At 40.2% G+C, this 17,585-nt stretch overlaps 1 protein-coding gene across 2 annotated transcripts in view; it reads right to left on the minus strand.

Moving 5' to 3' along the window:
• Nucleotides 1–2,578: 2,578 nt before the first annotated feature.
• The window catches only part of ATG7 (autophagy related 7), a 390,968-nt gene continuing 375,961 nt past the window's right edge, over nt 2,579–17,585 (minus strand). For both annotated transcript variants that reach the window (XM_019505098.1, XM_019505096.1), the window contains one exon: nt 2,579–4,351. In XM_019505098.1, the coding sequence (XP_019360643.1) occupies nt 4,319–4,351 (33 nt within the window). In that variant the 3' untranslated portion in view covers nt 2,579–4,318. The remainder of the gene's footprint in view (nt 4,352–17,585) is intronic.

Raw genomic sequence — 17,585 nt, forward strand, 5'->3', positions numbered from 1 at the left:
TGCATGGAGAAAGAAAAAACAATAAAGTTAGACAACGTAAGTTTTTCCAAATCAAACTAAAGTGTTTCTGAACATTGGGCAAATATGGGCAGCATATGTACAGGAAGCAGCTCAGTCTGACACAGTTGTATGTTACTGAAATTACAGAGGTAACAAAACATTATATTAGCCCTGAGTTCTGGACCTCTAGATGAGGCCTGTGTGAAGCAACCAGTATTTGATTCAGATTCGGCCAGTTCAGAAGATAGGGATTCGATTTAGTGATTCGGATCACTGTCCTGAATGGATTTGGTCGAATCGGATTCAAAATATTTGGCACTGATTCGGTGTGATTCAGCCATAGACTGTAATGAGGAATCACTAAAATACCCATAACTTTGTCATTTTTTTGCAGAATTGGATGAAAACAGCAGGGGTGGTAGTCACTTTTGAGGGCATGAAGCCTGCCAATTTTCAAGGAGATAGATGCAGGGGTTTCAGTGAAAGTACACCTCAAACTGTTGAAAGCAAAACTCATATCACTTGTGTTGTAAGGCAGAGTGGAATGAAAGTAGCGGGGATGGTAACCCCTTCTGAGGGCATGAAGCCTGCCAAGTGACAAGAACTTAGGTGCAGGAGCTTTTATGAAAGTGCACCTCAAACTGTTGAAAGCAAAACTCTTATCACTTGTGTGTGTTAACTGGGTTTCTGGTTGTAGCTGTATTGGTTGAAGGAGCAGACAGGCAAGGTTCTTTGAGTAAATACAATATCTTTTATTAGACCAACTGAAATATATATCTTGCCAAGCTTTTGGGTTTAAAAACCCTTCATCAGGCTGAGAAAGCATCTGTAGTTGGTGTGTACGCTCTTCCTGGATGAAATGAATAGTAAAGAAGCCAGAGGCTGGGCTACAAGCAAGAAGGCCAGTCAGTGAAAATCTAAATTGAGGCATCAGGGGGTAAGAGACAGGCAGGTGGGGAGGGAAGGGGGATGTAGCAGGTAAAAGTGGAGAGGTACCTGGGGAGTCATGTGTCAGGCAGATTATAGTGTGTCACAAATCCAATGTCTATACTGAGTCCGTGAGTTTTTGTATCGTGTCTCATAGAAGGTTGATGATTTGAAGTTCATAGGCTCATCTGTGAAAAGTGTATTGTAAATTCAAACGAGCACTGAACCTCACTAACTTCATCACCAGAAGCAAACTTCCTACAGCCCAAAATACACTGAATGGATCCAGACCATGCCATGACAAGAAATGCAAAATCTGCCAACATATCTCCAGTACCCCCACAATTACTACACCCCACAACAGAACCATCACCATTCCAGTTTTAGGTCATGCCCAGGACCTAGGGCTGCCTCCTTCCCCATAGCCCCAGTCCATACCTCCAAGTTTGTCCTGGCTTTAAATGGTTGTGAAAGCAACTAACAAAAATAAATGGGTGTGGGGTGAGGAGGGTGGCACTCACTCCATCTGCAGGTGGAGCTTGGGGAACCCCAGCAGTGGGAGGTTCACCTTCAGGAACACCAGCTGCTCCACCAAACCAGGATCCAAGGAGGTGCAGTGAGGTGTCACTACATCACCAGCAATGTTGAACACCTGCCCGCTTGGTACACTGGTCTGTGGACAGGAAAGGTGTTCCCAGGCAACTGCGGCCATGTCCTGCCACATCTGGTTGTGGGTTGCCCAACAGGCGAAGGGGTCGCATTGCAGCATCTCCAGGTCCTCGGCAAAATAGGTAGTCACAAAGGCCTCCACACTATCTGCCAGATGGTGAGGTCTGGCACCTCTGGCAGAGAAAGGGTTCACATAGGGCCTTATATGCTGTCTCTATGTCGCTCCCCCAGAGCACTGTGATTGGGAGGGAACTCAGGGAAAGGTCACAGTCACGGTCACTGGCCAGCTACAGATGTCAATATCAGAGCCATCTTTGCCCTGCTCCTCTGTTTCTGTCTCCCCACAAAACTGCCTTCTGAATCACCAAATCTTTTCTGAATTAATTCAGATACTTCAAATTGATTCAGAGCTTTTAATGGGTCTCCCAATTTGATGATTCAGCCACTGAATCGGGCCGAATCTTCTCTGAATCAAATCAGCAACTGAAGCTTTGCACACCCCTACTCTAGATCTTGCATACTGTGGTAGTTAAATGGATACTTACTAGGGCTGTGTGAAGCCTCGGTCACTGATTCAATCTGGTGGAGACTTGGCCTGATTTGGTGGCCAAATCTCTGAATCCAAATAGAATCAGAACCAGAACCTCTAATCTCTCTGAATCAAATCAGAACCCTCTGAATTGATTCCGGGAGATTCGGAGATTTGTAAGAATACAGTACAACCGTAGATTTGTAAGAATACAGTACAACTGTAATTTGGACAAGGTTTTATATATCCAAAAGACTTTTCCATGTTAGTAAACTCTGGGGCACAGGAGCCATTTTTCAAGTTTCAGATTATTAAAATGGCACAACTGCAAAATAGATTTTTGCATGTCACTATCTCAGTAACTATGAAAGATATATAGGCTGGTCTCTGACAGCTGCCATAGTATTGAGGCGTTATACAATTAATTTCTCTGATAATGAATAAAATAAAATCCTTTGATAATGGTATGAACAAAATAAAAATTCAGAATGGTTAGAATGCAGGAGAAATCAGGTGTCTTAGCCTTATTTCTTAAATGTATTTTGTTTGTCCACTGAAAGATCATTTTCCATGTATACAAATGCACAGTGAATTTTCCCAATCTTACTGGTTTAGACCATCAAGATGTCAGATTCTATTTCATCATTAATCTTCCTTTTTCAAAAATATATTTAAGACTAATTTTAAGGACTCTTCTTTCTAACTAGATTATAAGAATATATTTATATGACATTGGAGCTACCTAGATGAGACATTCCTTTATGGTCACTTGGGAAAAAATGTAAACTTGAACGTGGAGATTTTTCATAGTGGTACAAACAAGAGAACACTTTATAAACATCTTCATTCGAAACCATAATGCATGAGTGGGGATTGCACTCTGCCCTAAGTAGCTCTTATAGAGCTTCTATTTCTATGGAATACCAGAGGATATATCAGCTTAGCTGGCAAACAAGTTGATGTGACTTACATAACCAAGGATTCTATCTTAACTGAAGGAAGATGACGTAATTATTGGATATACTGACTTTCCAGATACACTGAGGAAAGAATGGTTGGACAAATCCAAAGCAATGCGTGGATCAGTGCAAAAACTAGACTTAATATGGCAAATAATGTTGTTATTGTTATTATTATTTACTTAGACCAAGATGAAAAATGATAGATTTGATTTGGGATAGTAACATATTTTGGCGTTTTAAAATTCTGTTTTTCACAACTATCACTTTTCTCAGTGGTTTTCCAGTGATGTTCTGTGCAGAACTAGTCATCTGTGGAGCCCTTCTGTGTCCTACAAAGTACAAAACTGAAAGACTCACCAAGCAGATTTGAGATTAGGGCTTTATTGAGGCCCAAGGAAGTACTGCATGACAGTATCTAAGAATGACAAGAGTTAGAGAAACTCTTTCTACAGCTTTTATCAAGCCAAAGACACTTCTCTAAAAGAGTTATTATGTAATGGCTCCCTCTATAAATGTCTGAATCCCCAACCCTGTTCTTCCTTGCCAGGTAAGGCTCAAACAATGTTTTATCCACAGTGCAGAAACATGCTAAAGTACTGGTCTTAACAGAGCTTTAATAAGATTTAAAACCATTGCTCCCATCTGTACAGACAGAAACCCTGGTATTATCATGTGATAAGGGGCATGTTATAAACACCATCTGTGACAGTAAAAAAATTGGTGTAGGTGGATTTTTAATTATTCACCCACCTCATCTTCTACCCCAGCTCCTTTAAATATCAATGTAATTTAATTACCTGCTGTAAAAAAATATTATCATAATCTGAATATTAACTATTTATAAAGTAACCCTACTTCTTTGGAAGAAAAGTAGACAATATTATTTAGGCAGGTCTATTGATGATACAATGAAAATGGACAAATGAAAAAACACTGGGAGTTATTTAAGTGGCTAAATGTATGCCAGCTATATTTAGTAACTGAAAAAATAGAAACTGGGCATTTAAATATAACTATGTTGCTCTAGTTAGGTCCTGCATACAATAAATATGGAAATACGAGGAGACTCGCACCCACAGCAGAACTGCTTTTCAGGTTAAGATAATGTTCCATTCATATAAAAAATGAGAGTTATATTTTTAACTGTCAGAATATATAAGAAATCAAGTGACAGATAAAAGACAGCAATACAGATCTAAGTAGGTCATCTTCCACTTCATTCACTTGGCTTTCAAACTGTTTCATCATCACTCATGTCCCAGATCTGTAATGAGAAAGCAAACAAAATTTCACGTGGTTGAACTTGAATATGCTTTTAATATAGTTTATGTAATCACTAGTCTAATTGAAAAGGGAGGAATCTATTTAACTGGTGGGCTATCCTGTACAACAGTGGTTCCCAAAGTGTGGTCTGCCAGGACATGGTAAGTCTATATGGGCTGTGGATCATACCAGACCTTTGTAGTCTTTTTCAGTTAAAGGTGGCCTGCCACTCCACAAAGGTTGTGAACACTGCGTGAGAGCTGTTGGGGAACTAACAATTCAGTGGAATTCGGCAGTTGGTGGGTTACTGAGTCATTTACAGACCAACTGCTGTACGTGAAAGCAAATCTTGATATTTTTAAATATCCCTCTAGTGTTTTAGATTGATACATTTCAGTGCATGTTTCAGGAATTTTCTGCTGTGGCTATTTGTTAGTCATTGTATGGTATGAATTAGAGCATGGCTGCCCAACTGGCAGTGTATTGGCTGCATGTGACATGAGTGGTTAACATGTGGCCCATGGCTTTTGCAGTCACCTTTTCCACTATTGTGCAATGGAGGAGGGGTAAAGCAAAGGGAAAGGAGCATGTGGCATGGGGTTATGTGCTGCCGGCACTACCCAGAGGGGCAGAGGGCCAAGTACCACTCATGCAGCCTAGGGGTCTTCATGCCACTTGTATAGTCCACACATTATAGAGGGATCCCACGGGGCTGCCCTCTGCAGCATGTGGCCTGCACAATGTGCAGCCTGGGGGGTGCATGTTGGGGCCACGCATGGTCCTTTGCCATGCCAGAGTTGAACAGCTCTGAACCACAGCATACTACTGACACTCCTTATAATCTTTTTTCCTTATTGACTGCATGACGTACTGTTATAAGGAAATACATAATTAGGAATAGTAGACAATGCACCTTTAGTACAAACTATGAATTTGTGAACAACATTATGAAAAAACAGTTGTTCTTCAAACATCTGAGGATAATCAATAGCATGATTCAACCAACTGCAGCAAACAATACAAAACAAAAATATATACAAATTTGTTTCTTCATCAGTGTTTTAACAGTTTTACAAGCCAGCCAGTAATTGGCATAAAAAACATATATTATTTTGTGTAGTAAGATGCAATTGTATATTTACTTTGGTCCTAGGCCAAGATCATTAGACGTATCCTGGAAACCCAGCCTGGAAAACAAAGTTAATGTTTTCACAGGATCCCCAAGGAATCTGAAGTCCTAGGAGCCATACCAATTTATAGCTGGGTCCATATAGTAAATCAGTTGTCAGAACAAAGAATGCAATACTTTACATAAAACGCAAAAGTCTGTAAGCGCACCTGTCTGCATACACAAACTGTATGCATCCTCCAAGTGCAGGCTGCATACATGCCTGTGCTTCTATGCAAATCTAGCTGACTTAATCTCATTTGTGGTGATTCTGTGAAGAACTGCTCAGGCTTGATACATGCAAGTGCCCTTTGCATTTTTTCCAAAACAGTTCAGCATCAAACAGTGGCATAAATGAAAGGGAAAACCCACAATAGAACATGCAGAAACAGTAGAAGTACAATAAGTCTGGGTGAAGGTTTAAAGACTTTTACTTCAAATACTTCTGTTTGATCAATTCTACTTATCAAATTGGTCTGCTCCCTTTAACAGGCATCCTTACTAAAAGTTGCAAATAGACATGTGGAAAAGCAAGTTAATTAGCAAAAAAAGGAGAAGGTAGTTAAATCATGTTAGCTTCAAGTCAGACAGAACATTAAATAACATTAAATTATACCCAAATAAAAATATTTTGTTCCCAAGCTTCGTTTTTGAAGTTCAAATATGATGACTTTTAGATTTTTCCCCCAAAAAATTTAAAGTGAAGATGTAGATATTTTTTGACCAATAGCCATTCGCAATGTGTGGTTCATACTCATTCCATTCACTGCGGAGAACTTATGCCAGTAGGTTACTTTAGGAATCATGCCTTGGAGTAGGCCTTTAAGGGAGAAAGCAACATTAAACCTTAGACGGTCTGTGGCAGCCTGGGGTACCAAGGGTGACACTGTGTAGCTGGAGGCTGCCACACAACGTTAGCACTAGTAGGTGTGCAAATATGATTCACAAGATAAACCCATATGTTTTAGATAGGAATCAATAGGGTTAAAAATGTTGTGACCTAGTGTGGTCGAAGTTCTTTGTCACAGAAGAAATGCTCTATTATTTTTCCGTAATGAAAAAGAGTGCAAACGAAGAGCTGGCATTTCCTGAGGGATGATTCAAGTCTAAAACTGTTGATAACCACTGGGCTAGAATGACAGGATTGCTTTCACTGTTAAGCCAGCTAGAAATTAATTCAAAACTTGGAGAGTTCTTTGCTTGTCCCAACTAAATGCCTAGGGTAAACTACCATGCCAAGTCCCCCTGACTGTAAGAACAAAATTAATGTATCCTTGGCCAATTAGTGGCAAGGGGCAGGGCCAACAAAAGCCACCTCCCTCCCTTCCTGGCTGGCTTGGAATCCTGCTCCTCCTGGCTGTGCACTGTCCTACCTCTAGGCACAGCCAATAGAATTGCAAGGACAAATGATCGGCATGTATTTACATCAATGAACTAAAAAACAGGACTTTTTGTAGGCCATTCCTCATTCAGAAACAGATAGGGGACAAAGGGTTTAAAAACAGGCCAGTCCAGTATAAACAGGACCAACAGCCACCATACCCATAGGTTAGGCCATCACAGTAGCTCAGCCTGTAAAGCATGAGCATCACCTGGGCTAAGTACAGACAGTCAAAAGCCCAGGGCTGAATCAATTCAGTCTTTGTAGGTTAGTCTAAGCTGCAGACATTGAATCAGCAAGCAAGCAAACAGACATTCACTTTTGACTCAGGAAATGCAAGCACATGCCTGCAGTGGCTCAAGCCAGAAGTTAGGGGATACTAGAGCACACCTTGCAGCCTGCCAGCTCCAAGGCTTTTCCCCTTTCCCTGCTAGAGTGGAGGGAGTGTGGCCAAGCCTCAGCCCAGAGCTAGCTGGAGGGTCTCTGGGGGGAAGGGTGCAGTGCCTGCCAGGCTAAAGAGGGGGTGGGTAGGGAAAAAGGCAGTGGCACTGAATTCATAAAAGCCTGAACAAGAATAGTCCTCTCTCAGAAGGGAGCATGCATTGAACAGAAAGGCACAACCCTGCAGAGTCTTGCTGGCTGTGATCATGGACTACAAATCTCAGAGGCACCTGGAAGCAGGAAGAAAAAGTGATGAACAACGCTGCAGAATCCTGCTGCTGTGGGTCTTGTCTGCAAATCCCAGAGACCTCAGGGGCAGCAGGAAGAGGAAGTGAACACACAGCCTATGCTAGGATGCTGGGGGACTCTGATTCAACTTGAACCAGGAAGGGGTCTCGGACAGATGTTTCATAAACCAGTTTGATGCAAATCAGTTAAGTCTGATACTACATTCATCCAGGTTTATCTTAAACCAGTTTCAGCCATTTTGAAACTGGGTTTATGTGCACTGAGCTTCTGTTCTATTACAGGCTTAAACCAATTCCTGAAGACCTAAATCAGTTTATGTGTAACTTCTGTCCCTAGCCCTGGTGATAGATGAAGCTCTAGAAATACTTACTGAGAATCAGACCCTGGTTATTGCCATATTAGCATTAGATCAGCAACAAAATTATTCTTTTCCTTTTACAACCCTGCAATGTTAGTATTTATTTAGATTTTATATTCTGCAGGCAGAGGTGCTATATGTACAGTGCCATGCACAATGGTGCCCTGTTCATGCTTGCCCTCTAAGCACTACAGTCTTACAAACAACAATGAAAGCAAAACCAGCTTCATCAAGACCAGAAATGGGAATTACAAATTAACTGTCTGGAACACAAACCCCTTTCCCCCTCTTTACCCTGCACCAGCTACATGTGGAATCCCACAGCTCTGTGAAATGCTGCAAACTAAGCCAAGAAGACTCTAAATGGTCTTCTCAATTCCTAAAGTGGTTTCAAAATGGTGGTGTAAATCCTCATGGAAAATACTGAAGTAACAGCTTGTTTACAAAAAGAAAAAAGTGTTTTTGTCCTGCCCTTGATGAGCGGCTTAGGACTTGCCAAGGCAAATACAAGTGTCCAACTTGCCAGTCAGGGTCAAGGATATGGAAAACAAATATGAAAAAGTTATCTTTAAATAGAATCTATGGCCTGATCAAAATGGACAAAGAGCAAGAAACTCAAAGCGCAGGCTGATATCCCATCCTTCCTAAGACCCACTTGGGGGCTTTTTTCTTTTGTTTTTAAAGACAGTTTTTAGCCCTCTCTTTCTCTCTTGCCTGTTAAAGAAAAAAACATAAATGCACTGAAAAGCTGTGCAGTAGGATGACTTGAGGGCAGGGAGCCTGCAATTTTGTTTCCAATAAACATAGTGACAGCTGCCAAACCAACAGCTCTAAAAGTCATCTTTATCCACAGAATAGATGTTAGACTGGCAGGAGGTTTCAAGGGGAGTTCCATGGGGATCTGTTCTGGGTACAGTATGGTTTACATATTAATTAATGACTTAGATGCAAACAACAAAAAGGCTGAGTGGAATTGATCCACTAGAATCCACTGGCAAGATGAAAATTCAGAGAGGTCTTGATAAATTGGAGAACTGGATTAGAGATCGCAAACTAAAATTTAACAAGTACAAATGCAAGGTGGTATAGGCATGGGGGGTTGTGGGGTGGGGAACAGATGAACAAATACAGTATGCATAAGACTATTAGGGAGGATTTGGGGGTTATGGTAGAACCCAAGCTTAATACTTGCACTAGGACCAGAATGAGGCCTCTGACTCACTTCACACAGGCCACTGGACAGGTGTCAACTGGTAATAACTTCTAATCACTCACAGCTGAAGATGCATTTCAATTTGTAATCTGGAAGTGAAAGCCTCACTGTGGCATTATATTTCTAGTCGCCTTGCTCAGTCGTCTTTCTTTTTCTTTGCTTTTTTATTTCCTAGCTCTTGGCATCAATTTTTCTAAACTGCATTTTATCTCAAACATCCTGCAAACAGTTCAGTATCCAGGTTGTAGCTGTATTGGTTTAGAGGAAAAAGCAATCACGACTTATAGTAGAGATATTATCTTTTATTAGACTAACAAGATTTTTGCAAAAAAAATCTTTAATTAACTTAAGTTTTCTCAGGCACTGGAGAAAAGATTGTAAAAGTTATCCTGGGTAGAAATGGAAGTTAATATTTCATAGGATTTCACAGAGTTAATAGATGTAAAACTCCTTTGGGTTTTGACATATGGAAGATATCAAATTTTAGCCAATTTCTGAAACGAAATCTTCATATTTTCCCAAGCAGGAAGCAACTGTGACCACCTGAAACCTGAGACACTGCTCCTGCCTTTGTTTCAAGGGAACTTGTATCGTCACAGAACCTCACAAGAGGTAAGAGACTCCATACCAGCTATGAACTGACTGCCCAGAGGAGTTTTCCATCTATTGACTCCCCGATAAAATCCTATGAAATATGAACTTTCATTTCTACCCAGGAGAACTTTTACAGTCTTTTCTCCAATTCCTGATGAAGGGTGTTTGTGCCCAAAAGCTTGCAATTATTATTATTTTTTTTTGTAAAAGTCTTGTCAGTTTAATAAAAGATATCATCTCTACGAGTCCTGACTGCAAACAGTTCTAAACTCCATGTATTTTATTTAAAAAAAAACAAAACTTTTTAGCAAAGAATGGAAGTTTTAAGGTATTTACTCAGTTAAAAGACATGCAATGCACACAAAACTCATACACCTATAGTTGTTTGGGTTCTTTTACTAAACTGTAGTTGAAATGATCTGTTTTGCAAACGTGTAAAAAAAAAAGTCCATAACAGTATTATATCTACAACTTCCTAGAAGCTAGAATATTGAGTTTCCCATCTCATCCTGGTAAACTGGCATGCCAACTGGTAATCCTGGCATATTTTAATGACTGAAACAGAGACAGTCTATAAGATCTACCACAATACACGTAATAAACATAGGCAACTTATTTTATTTTGCTTTGCGTGATACAGGGCAGGGGGAGAAAATAAGAGCACTGTGTTTTGTTTCTGTTGGCAAGTAGATGCTTTAAGACAGTGGTTCTCAACCTTTTTTAGGCTCAAGCACATAACATTGCACTCAAGGCACTGGGTCCTTTGTGTCCCTTCTTTACTCATATCCTTATCTTTTTCTAGTCAGATGCTAACTTTTGGAAATTTCATCTTAACTGGTCTAAATACCTCCAAGTACTTCCCTCAAAATGGCTCTACGTCCCTAGTCTTCTTGCAGATGAAGTGTTAACTCATCAGCTGCCAATGCATCACTTCAGTTAGGTACTTAGTCTATGCCTTAGTCTATTCCTATAAAAGGAACAAGTAGCCTGTCATTTTACTAGTTTAAAGGTCTGCTAAATAGCTGGTGACATACAAGGAATAACAATCAATAGTATTTCCCACAGCTCCTTTCAATTTGGTTTTAGGCTGCCAGCGTGTATTCAGCTATTTCAGCATTACAATAGTTTCACGGGGTTACTATACCAAATAGTAAATAAACCCATAACATCTCTTGTAGCAACAGGAAAGAATGAAGAAACCAAGCAAGCAAACAAAAATTAATACAAAAACAAAAAACAAACTAAGACTCCAAAGACATATTCTCTAGAGGTATTTTGCTGCTGAAAAGGTCATTTTTGAGGCCACAGTGTTTATTTTGTGGGAGCGATGTTTTCTAAACAAGACAATATCAGGAGTGACATCTGTTCTGCTCTCTCTCAAAATCTGGAGACACATAAAACTCAAGCAGATTTGAAGATCTACTTTCCAGAGGATTTTAAACATAACATCCCTAATACAACCACATAATAAATCAGGATATGGCTTTCAAATGAATAAAATAATTCATTTTGAAGTAAAAGAAATTTTACTGCTATACAAAGTTCTTATATAAAACCTCCAAATACCCAAACAGAAGAGAGACTAGATAATTAGAAAACCAAAAAGGAGAAACCTAGGAGAATGGGTCTTTGTTGCAGGGCACTAAGGTGCCTGCTACTTTAAGGGCAGAAACTGCCTAGAGAGAAGGCCCTAGAAGCCAGGCAGAAACTCCATAGGTGCAGGTTACTATGGCTGCAGGTTAATGAGGGAATTAGCTAGCACCTGCACCCGGTCAGCTGACTGGTAGAAGGCAGGGCCCTGGGCACATATAAGCCCCAGGGCTGGGACTGAAGGCAGTTATAGCCCTGACAGCTGCTAGGGGGAGTGGAGTTCATGCAGAAAAACTCCACAGAGATACCTGGGTGCCTGTGCTGCTGCTGGTGAGACTGAAGTATCTAGGTTATGGTTGCTTTTATGTTATAGCCCAGGGTCTCATATTTATGTTGCTGCTTTTAATCCGGTGGACCGGACTGAGAGTACTGGGGAGTAGGCGGCCTCATCAGGGCACGCTACTGTGCAGAGCCCCAGTGCCAGAGGAAGCAGTGACAGGGGGTGAGGAGACCCCAGCGCCAGAAGTTGCTGTTACTGAGGCTAAGGGTCCAGTGACAACAAGAGGCTAAGAGGTCTCATCACTAAAGACAATGTCTACCTACTATCTGTGAAGCATGGGGCGTGGTAAAGGGGTGGTTTTGGAGCTACACACCTAGCCCATAAGGCTTGGGGTGTCCTGCAAGGCACTTACTTAGAGCAGGACCCAGCAAGGGGTCTAAGAACCAACACTGTTTAGTGGGGTCCACCAGGACTGTGACTGCATAACACCTTGAGGACAGCATCCCAATCTACCATCTATTATCTTAACCATCAAGATGTGGTAAGTGAGAATAGAAGGTGCCCATACAGTAAAGCTGGCAAGATCACAGGGCCCTAGGAGCACCACGGCCATCCCTAGGGACCCCACCCCATGACAGTCTTCAACTCAAGAGGTATACTTTGAGAGGTATCACTTCATGTAATCACTTCTAACAAAACTTAAGATATTTAAGGTTATATATTCCAGTCATGGATTTTTACAGTGGATATAGTGGGTCCATGTTTAAATGAGAAAACATGAAAACCTATGTATTGTACATTACATGTAATACCACCAAGATGACATATTGGCCCTACTGGCCATGTCCATACATGTGGCATCTGCAGTTCGTGGCACCATAAATAGCACATATTGCACATTAAACTATGTGCAACACTGCTAATTTGCAGCATGGGGGCAAAGTATCCCAGTAGCAATCCCCTCCTCCCCTGGAAAAAAAAGTGCAAAGCATGTGAAAATAGTGTGCGCTGGGACAAACGTGGAGATGGGGGAGCCCTGGGCTGAGTATTCTGTTTCCGTGTGCCTCAGTGCAGAGGCTTCACTTGGTTGGAGCACATGTTGCTCCCCAGCTGGCTGCTATGCCCCAGTCAGCACCCCGTGCAGCACATGGAACCTGGCTACAGCAGCACACCAGAAGCCGGGAGGAGCTGGGTACGGGCACTTTACCCACATTGCAAGAAAGTGCATGTGCAGGGACATGCACTGTGGCACAAAGTGGCAGCACAAATTTGTGCTGCTAGAAGCACATGCCCTGCTCATCTGGACAAAGCCTACATGTTCAAATGAAGTTCCCATGGTATCCAAACATTTAAATGAAGTATAGACTAGAAAAATAAGACAGAAAAAGTAATTTATATTTGATATCTGGAGTTGACTTTATTCAATAACAATGAAGCATATAAAACTATCTAGCATACATTTTCTGCATATTAAAATTGTTCACTTCAATCCTTTTCCATTTTGGGATGCTCATTTTTACATCAATAAAAATAAAGGAAGAAATAATACTGTGTTGAAAAGGTTGATAATTTTAGGCTTTACAAGTGTAGTAAAAAGATTTCTAATGCAAGTGTAAACATAAAACTTGTCTTCAGTGTTTTTGTGGGCTCATATAATACATTTGTGTGAGTAGGTAGGTAAACTGATAAGAATATAATTACACTATTTCTACATATCTAAGTCAATGGCATTCTGATTACACACTTCTTTTGCCATAAATCAAAATCCTCCTTCATTACTACATCTTTTAAATGAATTTTATGACATATTGTTCATTTGAGACCTGAAAGCCATCTTGCAGAGCATACAAAATCATATTTAGAAAATTATCAATAGAAATCTGGATTGCACCACCTATTCCATTGGGTTTCAAGGATAAGTAATATAGATTTAAACAATGGCAATGACTCAGTGATTACAAAAATCTGATTTTTTACAAACCATATATTCCAACATAGGGCACACTCATTCTCTGACACCTACAAGGTTCACAACCCTTGCATAAAATTCCTGAGAAACATAATAAATTTATCTGTTAGACTTAGCATCCTTAATATGCATAATATGAAATTTCATATCTATCTTGGACTTCATTTCAAATTTCCTAAAAATTGCAATGAGTTTTCAAACCTGAAGCCCCATGTTTTTAAGACCCCCAGCACATGTTCAATAATTAATGGTGTGGTGGGATTAGATCCCTGATCTCAACAACTGCCTCTCCTGCCATGTCACACATGCATGGCAGGAAGTGCAGTTGTTGGGATTGGGGATCAGATCCCAATCATGCCATTACTACTTGCCAGTGCAGGGAGAGTTCAGGTTCATAATCCCAGGTTGCCCATGCACTGGCAATTTGAAAGAGGCAGGCTGGCAGATCCAGATATTCAGCTCATGCCCTGGAACTGCAGTGGGGACTCAAACTAGCTTGGAAGTAGTGGAAGCTGAAGGGTTTCCTTTCCTGAGGACTTTATACCCTGCTACAAGCCTCTGATCCCCCACAGCCCAGACAGACCTGACAGGCATGGGGTTTAAAGTCTCCAGTGGGGAAGCCAAAGAATGGGGAGCCGCTACCTGCTGTCCAGGTCTGAGAGCCCAGGGAGTATAGAAAGCATACCTGCAGCCCCACTGTAGGTAGACTCTTTAAAGTTCCCTATGCCCCCGGACCCATGGTGCAGGGCACAGGCAGCTGGAAGCTCCTGGTTCCCCATGCCCCATGCTGTGAAGTTGTACCTGCAGCTGGGGAGTAGAGTCACTTCCATGGGGGCCCCAGGAACATGTGTCTGGATTACTACTTGTGACACAATGAACACCTTAACCACATCTCAAATGGAATATGTACCTGGACCCTTAGTTAAGAACAGGATTTCTAGATCACGTGAAAAAATAAATCCTGATGTGATTTCCTCCCATTGTGTAATTCTACTGATTTAAAATGAGATTATGCACTTATTGAGACAGGGTCTACTTTTTTCAAGTACTAGGAAAGGGCTTAATACACACTAGGTACCCCATAAAGAAACAAGAACAAACAACCTGACACTTTCACCTCACCAGGTGAGTGGATGAGGGGACGGGGAAGATGACTTCCTTACTTCTTGCAATCTAAAAAGTAGAGATGACAAGTGCAAGTCTATCGCTCTGGCCAACCAGGAATTCCCATGCTCAAAGTACAACGTCAAGTCAACAGTGGATGACTGGTCAGGGGGGGAAAAGATTCCTTGTATATGGCTTGATGGCCATGGAAAGATTCTGCTACCCAGCCACTAGCATTATGGGGGCAAAACAGGAAGTGGCAGACTGCATAGACACTGGCATTGCCTCTACAATACTGCTAGTCTGTCTGGTGAGGGAAGACTGCCAGATAGTACACCTCTATAAAGCTCTGTCTGAATGTGAGGGCTTCCTTCCCCTTCCCGTCTTGCCAAAAGAGTCCACATGTAAAAAATTAAAAAAAACACCCCCCTCCCCAATAGTTTTATAGAAATCAGGAGTACAATTTTCCAAGACAAAGGATCAATGTAATGGAGACAAGCAGTTAAGAAAGATTATCTGTCATGTTCTCCAAGAACAACCACCCATGCCTCCACTAACTCCTGATTCAGGTAATACCATTCTATTTACATACAATAAAATGGAGAAGTAGAAACAAATGTATAATATGAATTTTCATATTCATTCACACACGCATGGCAGGACACAAGATCATTGGGATTAGTGATCAAATCCCTATCGCACCATTACTGCTGCTTTTTGTCTAATTTTTATGAAGCAAGAATGTAGAACGTCTCCTTTCCCAGTTCTGGTCACCTTCACAAAATAGAATTATTGGAATTATAAAAACCACTGCGCCATAATGTTTTGTATTCTGCTAGGTCATCCTATATAGACACATTTTGTATGAGACTTAAATGTAAACATATTTTCTCCCATTAAATTAATGTGGCAGTTGACACACTTGTACAAAACAGCAGAAAAAATATCTTGAAAAAGTGTCCAAATATCGTACAAGATAACATCACAACATGAGCACGTTTTTGTAGTTTCCAGTGACCTCACAATATGTGATCACAATATAGCACATAGTTCTCAACGCTACTTATCATGCTTGGAAGTAAGTCAAGGCAAGGAATTTATTTTCTTGCTGCTTCAGAAAGGAAGAATGTGTTTCAAGCTACAAAGTGAAACAATTTTGGACTGGCACCAGTGTAAAATAGATGAATGAACTTAAATGGTTTGTGATTTTACAAAATAAAATAAAGATCAAGGATGCTTAGAGTTTTCTTGTGTTTTAAATTAAAATCTTTTTATTTTTTGAAAAAAAAAAGTTTTAATTAACATATTTTATACAATGTATGTAAAATATATATCATATTCTCAGAGCTTAACTAATCAAGGGTTCAGCCACTGCACAGTTATTTGCACCTTAGAAATATCATAGGCAGATAATATTCTGGACTTGGGTCTACAGCAGCACCATAGCTTAAAATGCACAGAAAGTTAATGTGAAAAAGCATAGTGTGCATTTGGTGAAATGTAGTACTCTGAGGACATTAGATCCATTGCTTGGAATATTTGCTATGCTCATGCATAAGAGAGAACCATTAACCAGTATTTACATAACACAATCAACCTCAGATTTACCTTAAAAAGTAGTTATTGCCTCAGTAAATAGTTCTGGGGCCACAAGCTCAGCCTAGAGTCAACTGGAAGTTTGAACAATTCACAGACCTGTTTTCATAACAACCATTTCCATTAATATTGAAACAACTGGACAAACATAATTTTTAAAGCTTAATTGTGAGACGTACATCTCCCCACCTGGGCTGCATACACATTTTTATAGGAATGGTTAATACATCACAGGATGCTGCAGCCCCTTGCAAAATTGGCTTAGATATTTTGACCAATTAAGTTGAACATCTATGGGGTTAAAAGGTCTTTTGCAAATATTTTCTGTACATATTCTAGCTAACAAATCTCTGTATTTAAATTCTTTTTTTCTTGCTTGTCTTTATCTGTCCCCTTAGAGCAGTTTTAACAAACTGGAAACCCACTTTGTTTTCTTGTTGGTCTTATTTTTATTTCCAGAGTGCGCCAGCAATGCACCCCTTTAACCAGTCACTGGCTTTCTGATGCATCTTTCGAAATTAAATACGGCGCTTTGAAATAAACTGCCATTTTTTTAAATAACATGTTCAGATATAGCCTTTCTGAAAACCTTAAGTGGTGTGTGTCCTTAACTCCAGTATCTGACTAATCAAGAAATAACAGGTACCTACATGCACTCCAGTATATGGAGCATGCTGGAAATTGATTTCTCAAGAGGAAATGGACCCAACCCACTAGTAATACCTGTTTTGCTGCACAATTAGTTTTTTTTTCTTTTGATTAAACAGTCTATTTACTCAACGAAGGCCTGAAGCACCATGACACACATCAACTGTTACATTAACACACAGTATGTAATATGCCATGCTATTTCTACTGCATCACAGTAATATGTATTGTATAATACAGCAAGCTCCCTAACTTCCTACTACAGAGTATGCTGCAGATGTGTCTCAGCAACTTAAAGGCTTCCAATTACTTACAAGCCAAACAGCTTGTTTTGGCTCAGAGTGCTTTCTCCTCCACATGGGACTGCTTTGATCTTTTTTTATTATATGAATGCAATTATATTCATTTTATGGGATCAACAGGGACTGCAAATAGAACATGTTAATCCCACTGTGAGCAACAATGTAAGAAACCACTTTTAATAGTTTGATTGCAGGACTGAAAACATATTTAATACGGTTTTTGAAATAGGAATATATACCATGGCTGTTAAATACATTTTCTGTAAAATACATCTTAATATAGCCAGCAGATATCCTGCACTACTAAACACCATTCTTTTTTTTTTTTTTTTTTTTTTTTTT

This window comes from Gavialis gangeticus, unplaced genomic scaffold (genome assembly GCF_001723915.1).
Source record: "Gavialis gangeticus isolate Ggan-Ray unplaced genomic scaffold, GavGan_comp1, whole genome shotgun sequence".
NCBI classification, from domain to species: Eukaryota; Metazoa; Chordata; order Crocodylia; family Gavialidae; genus Gavialis; species Gavialis gangeticus.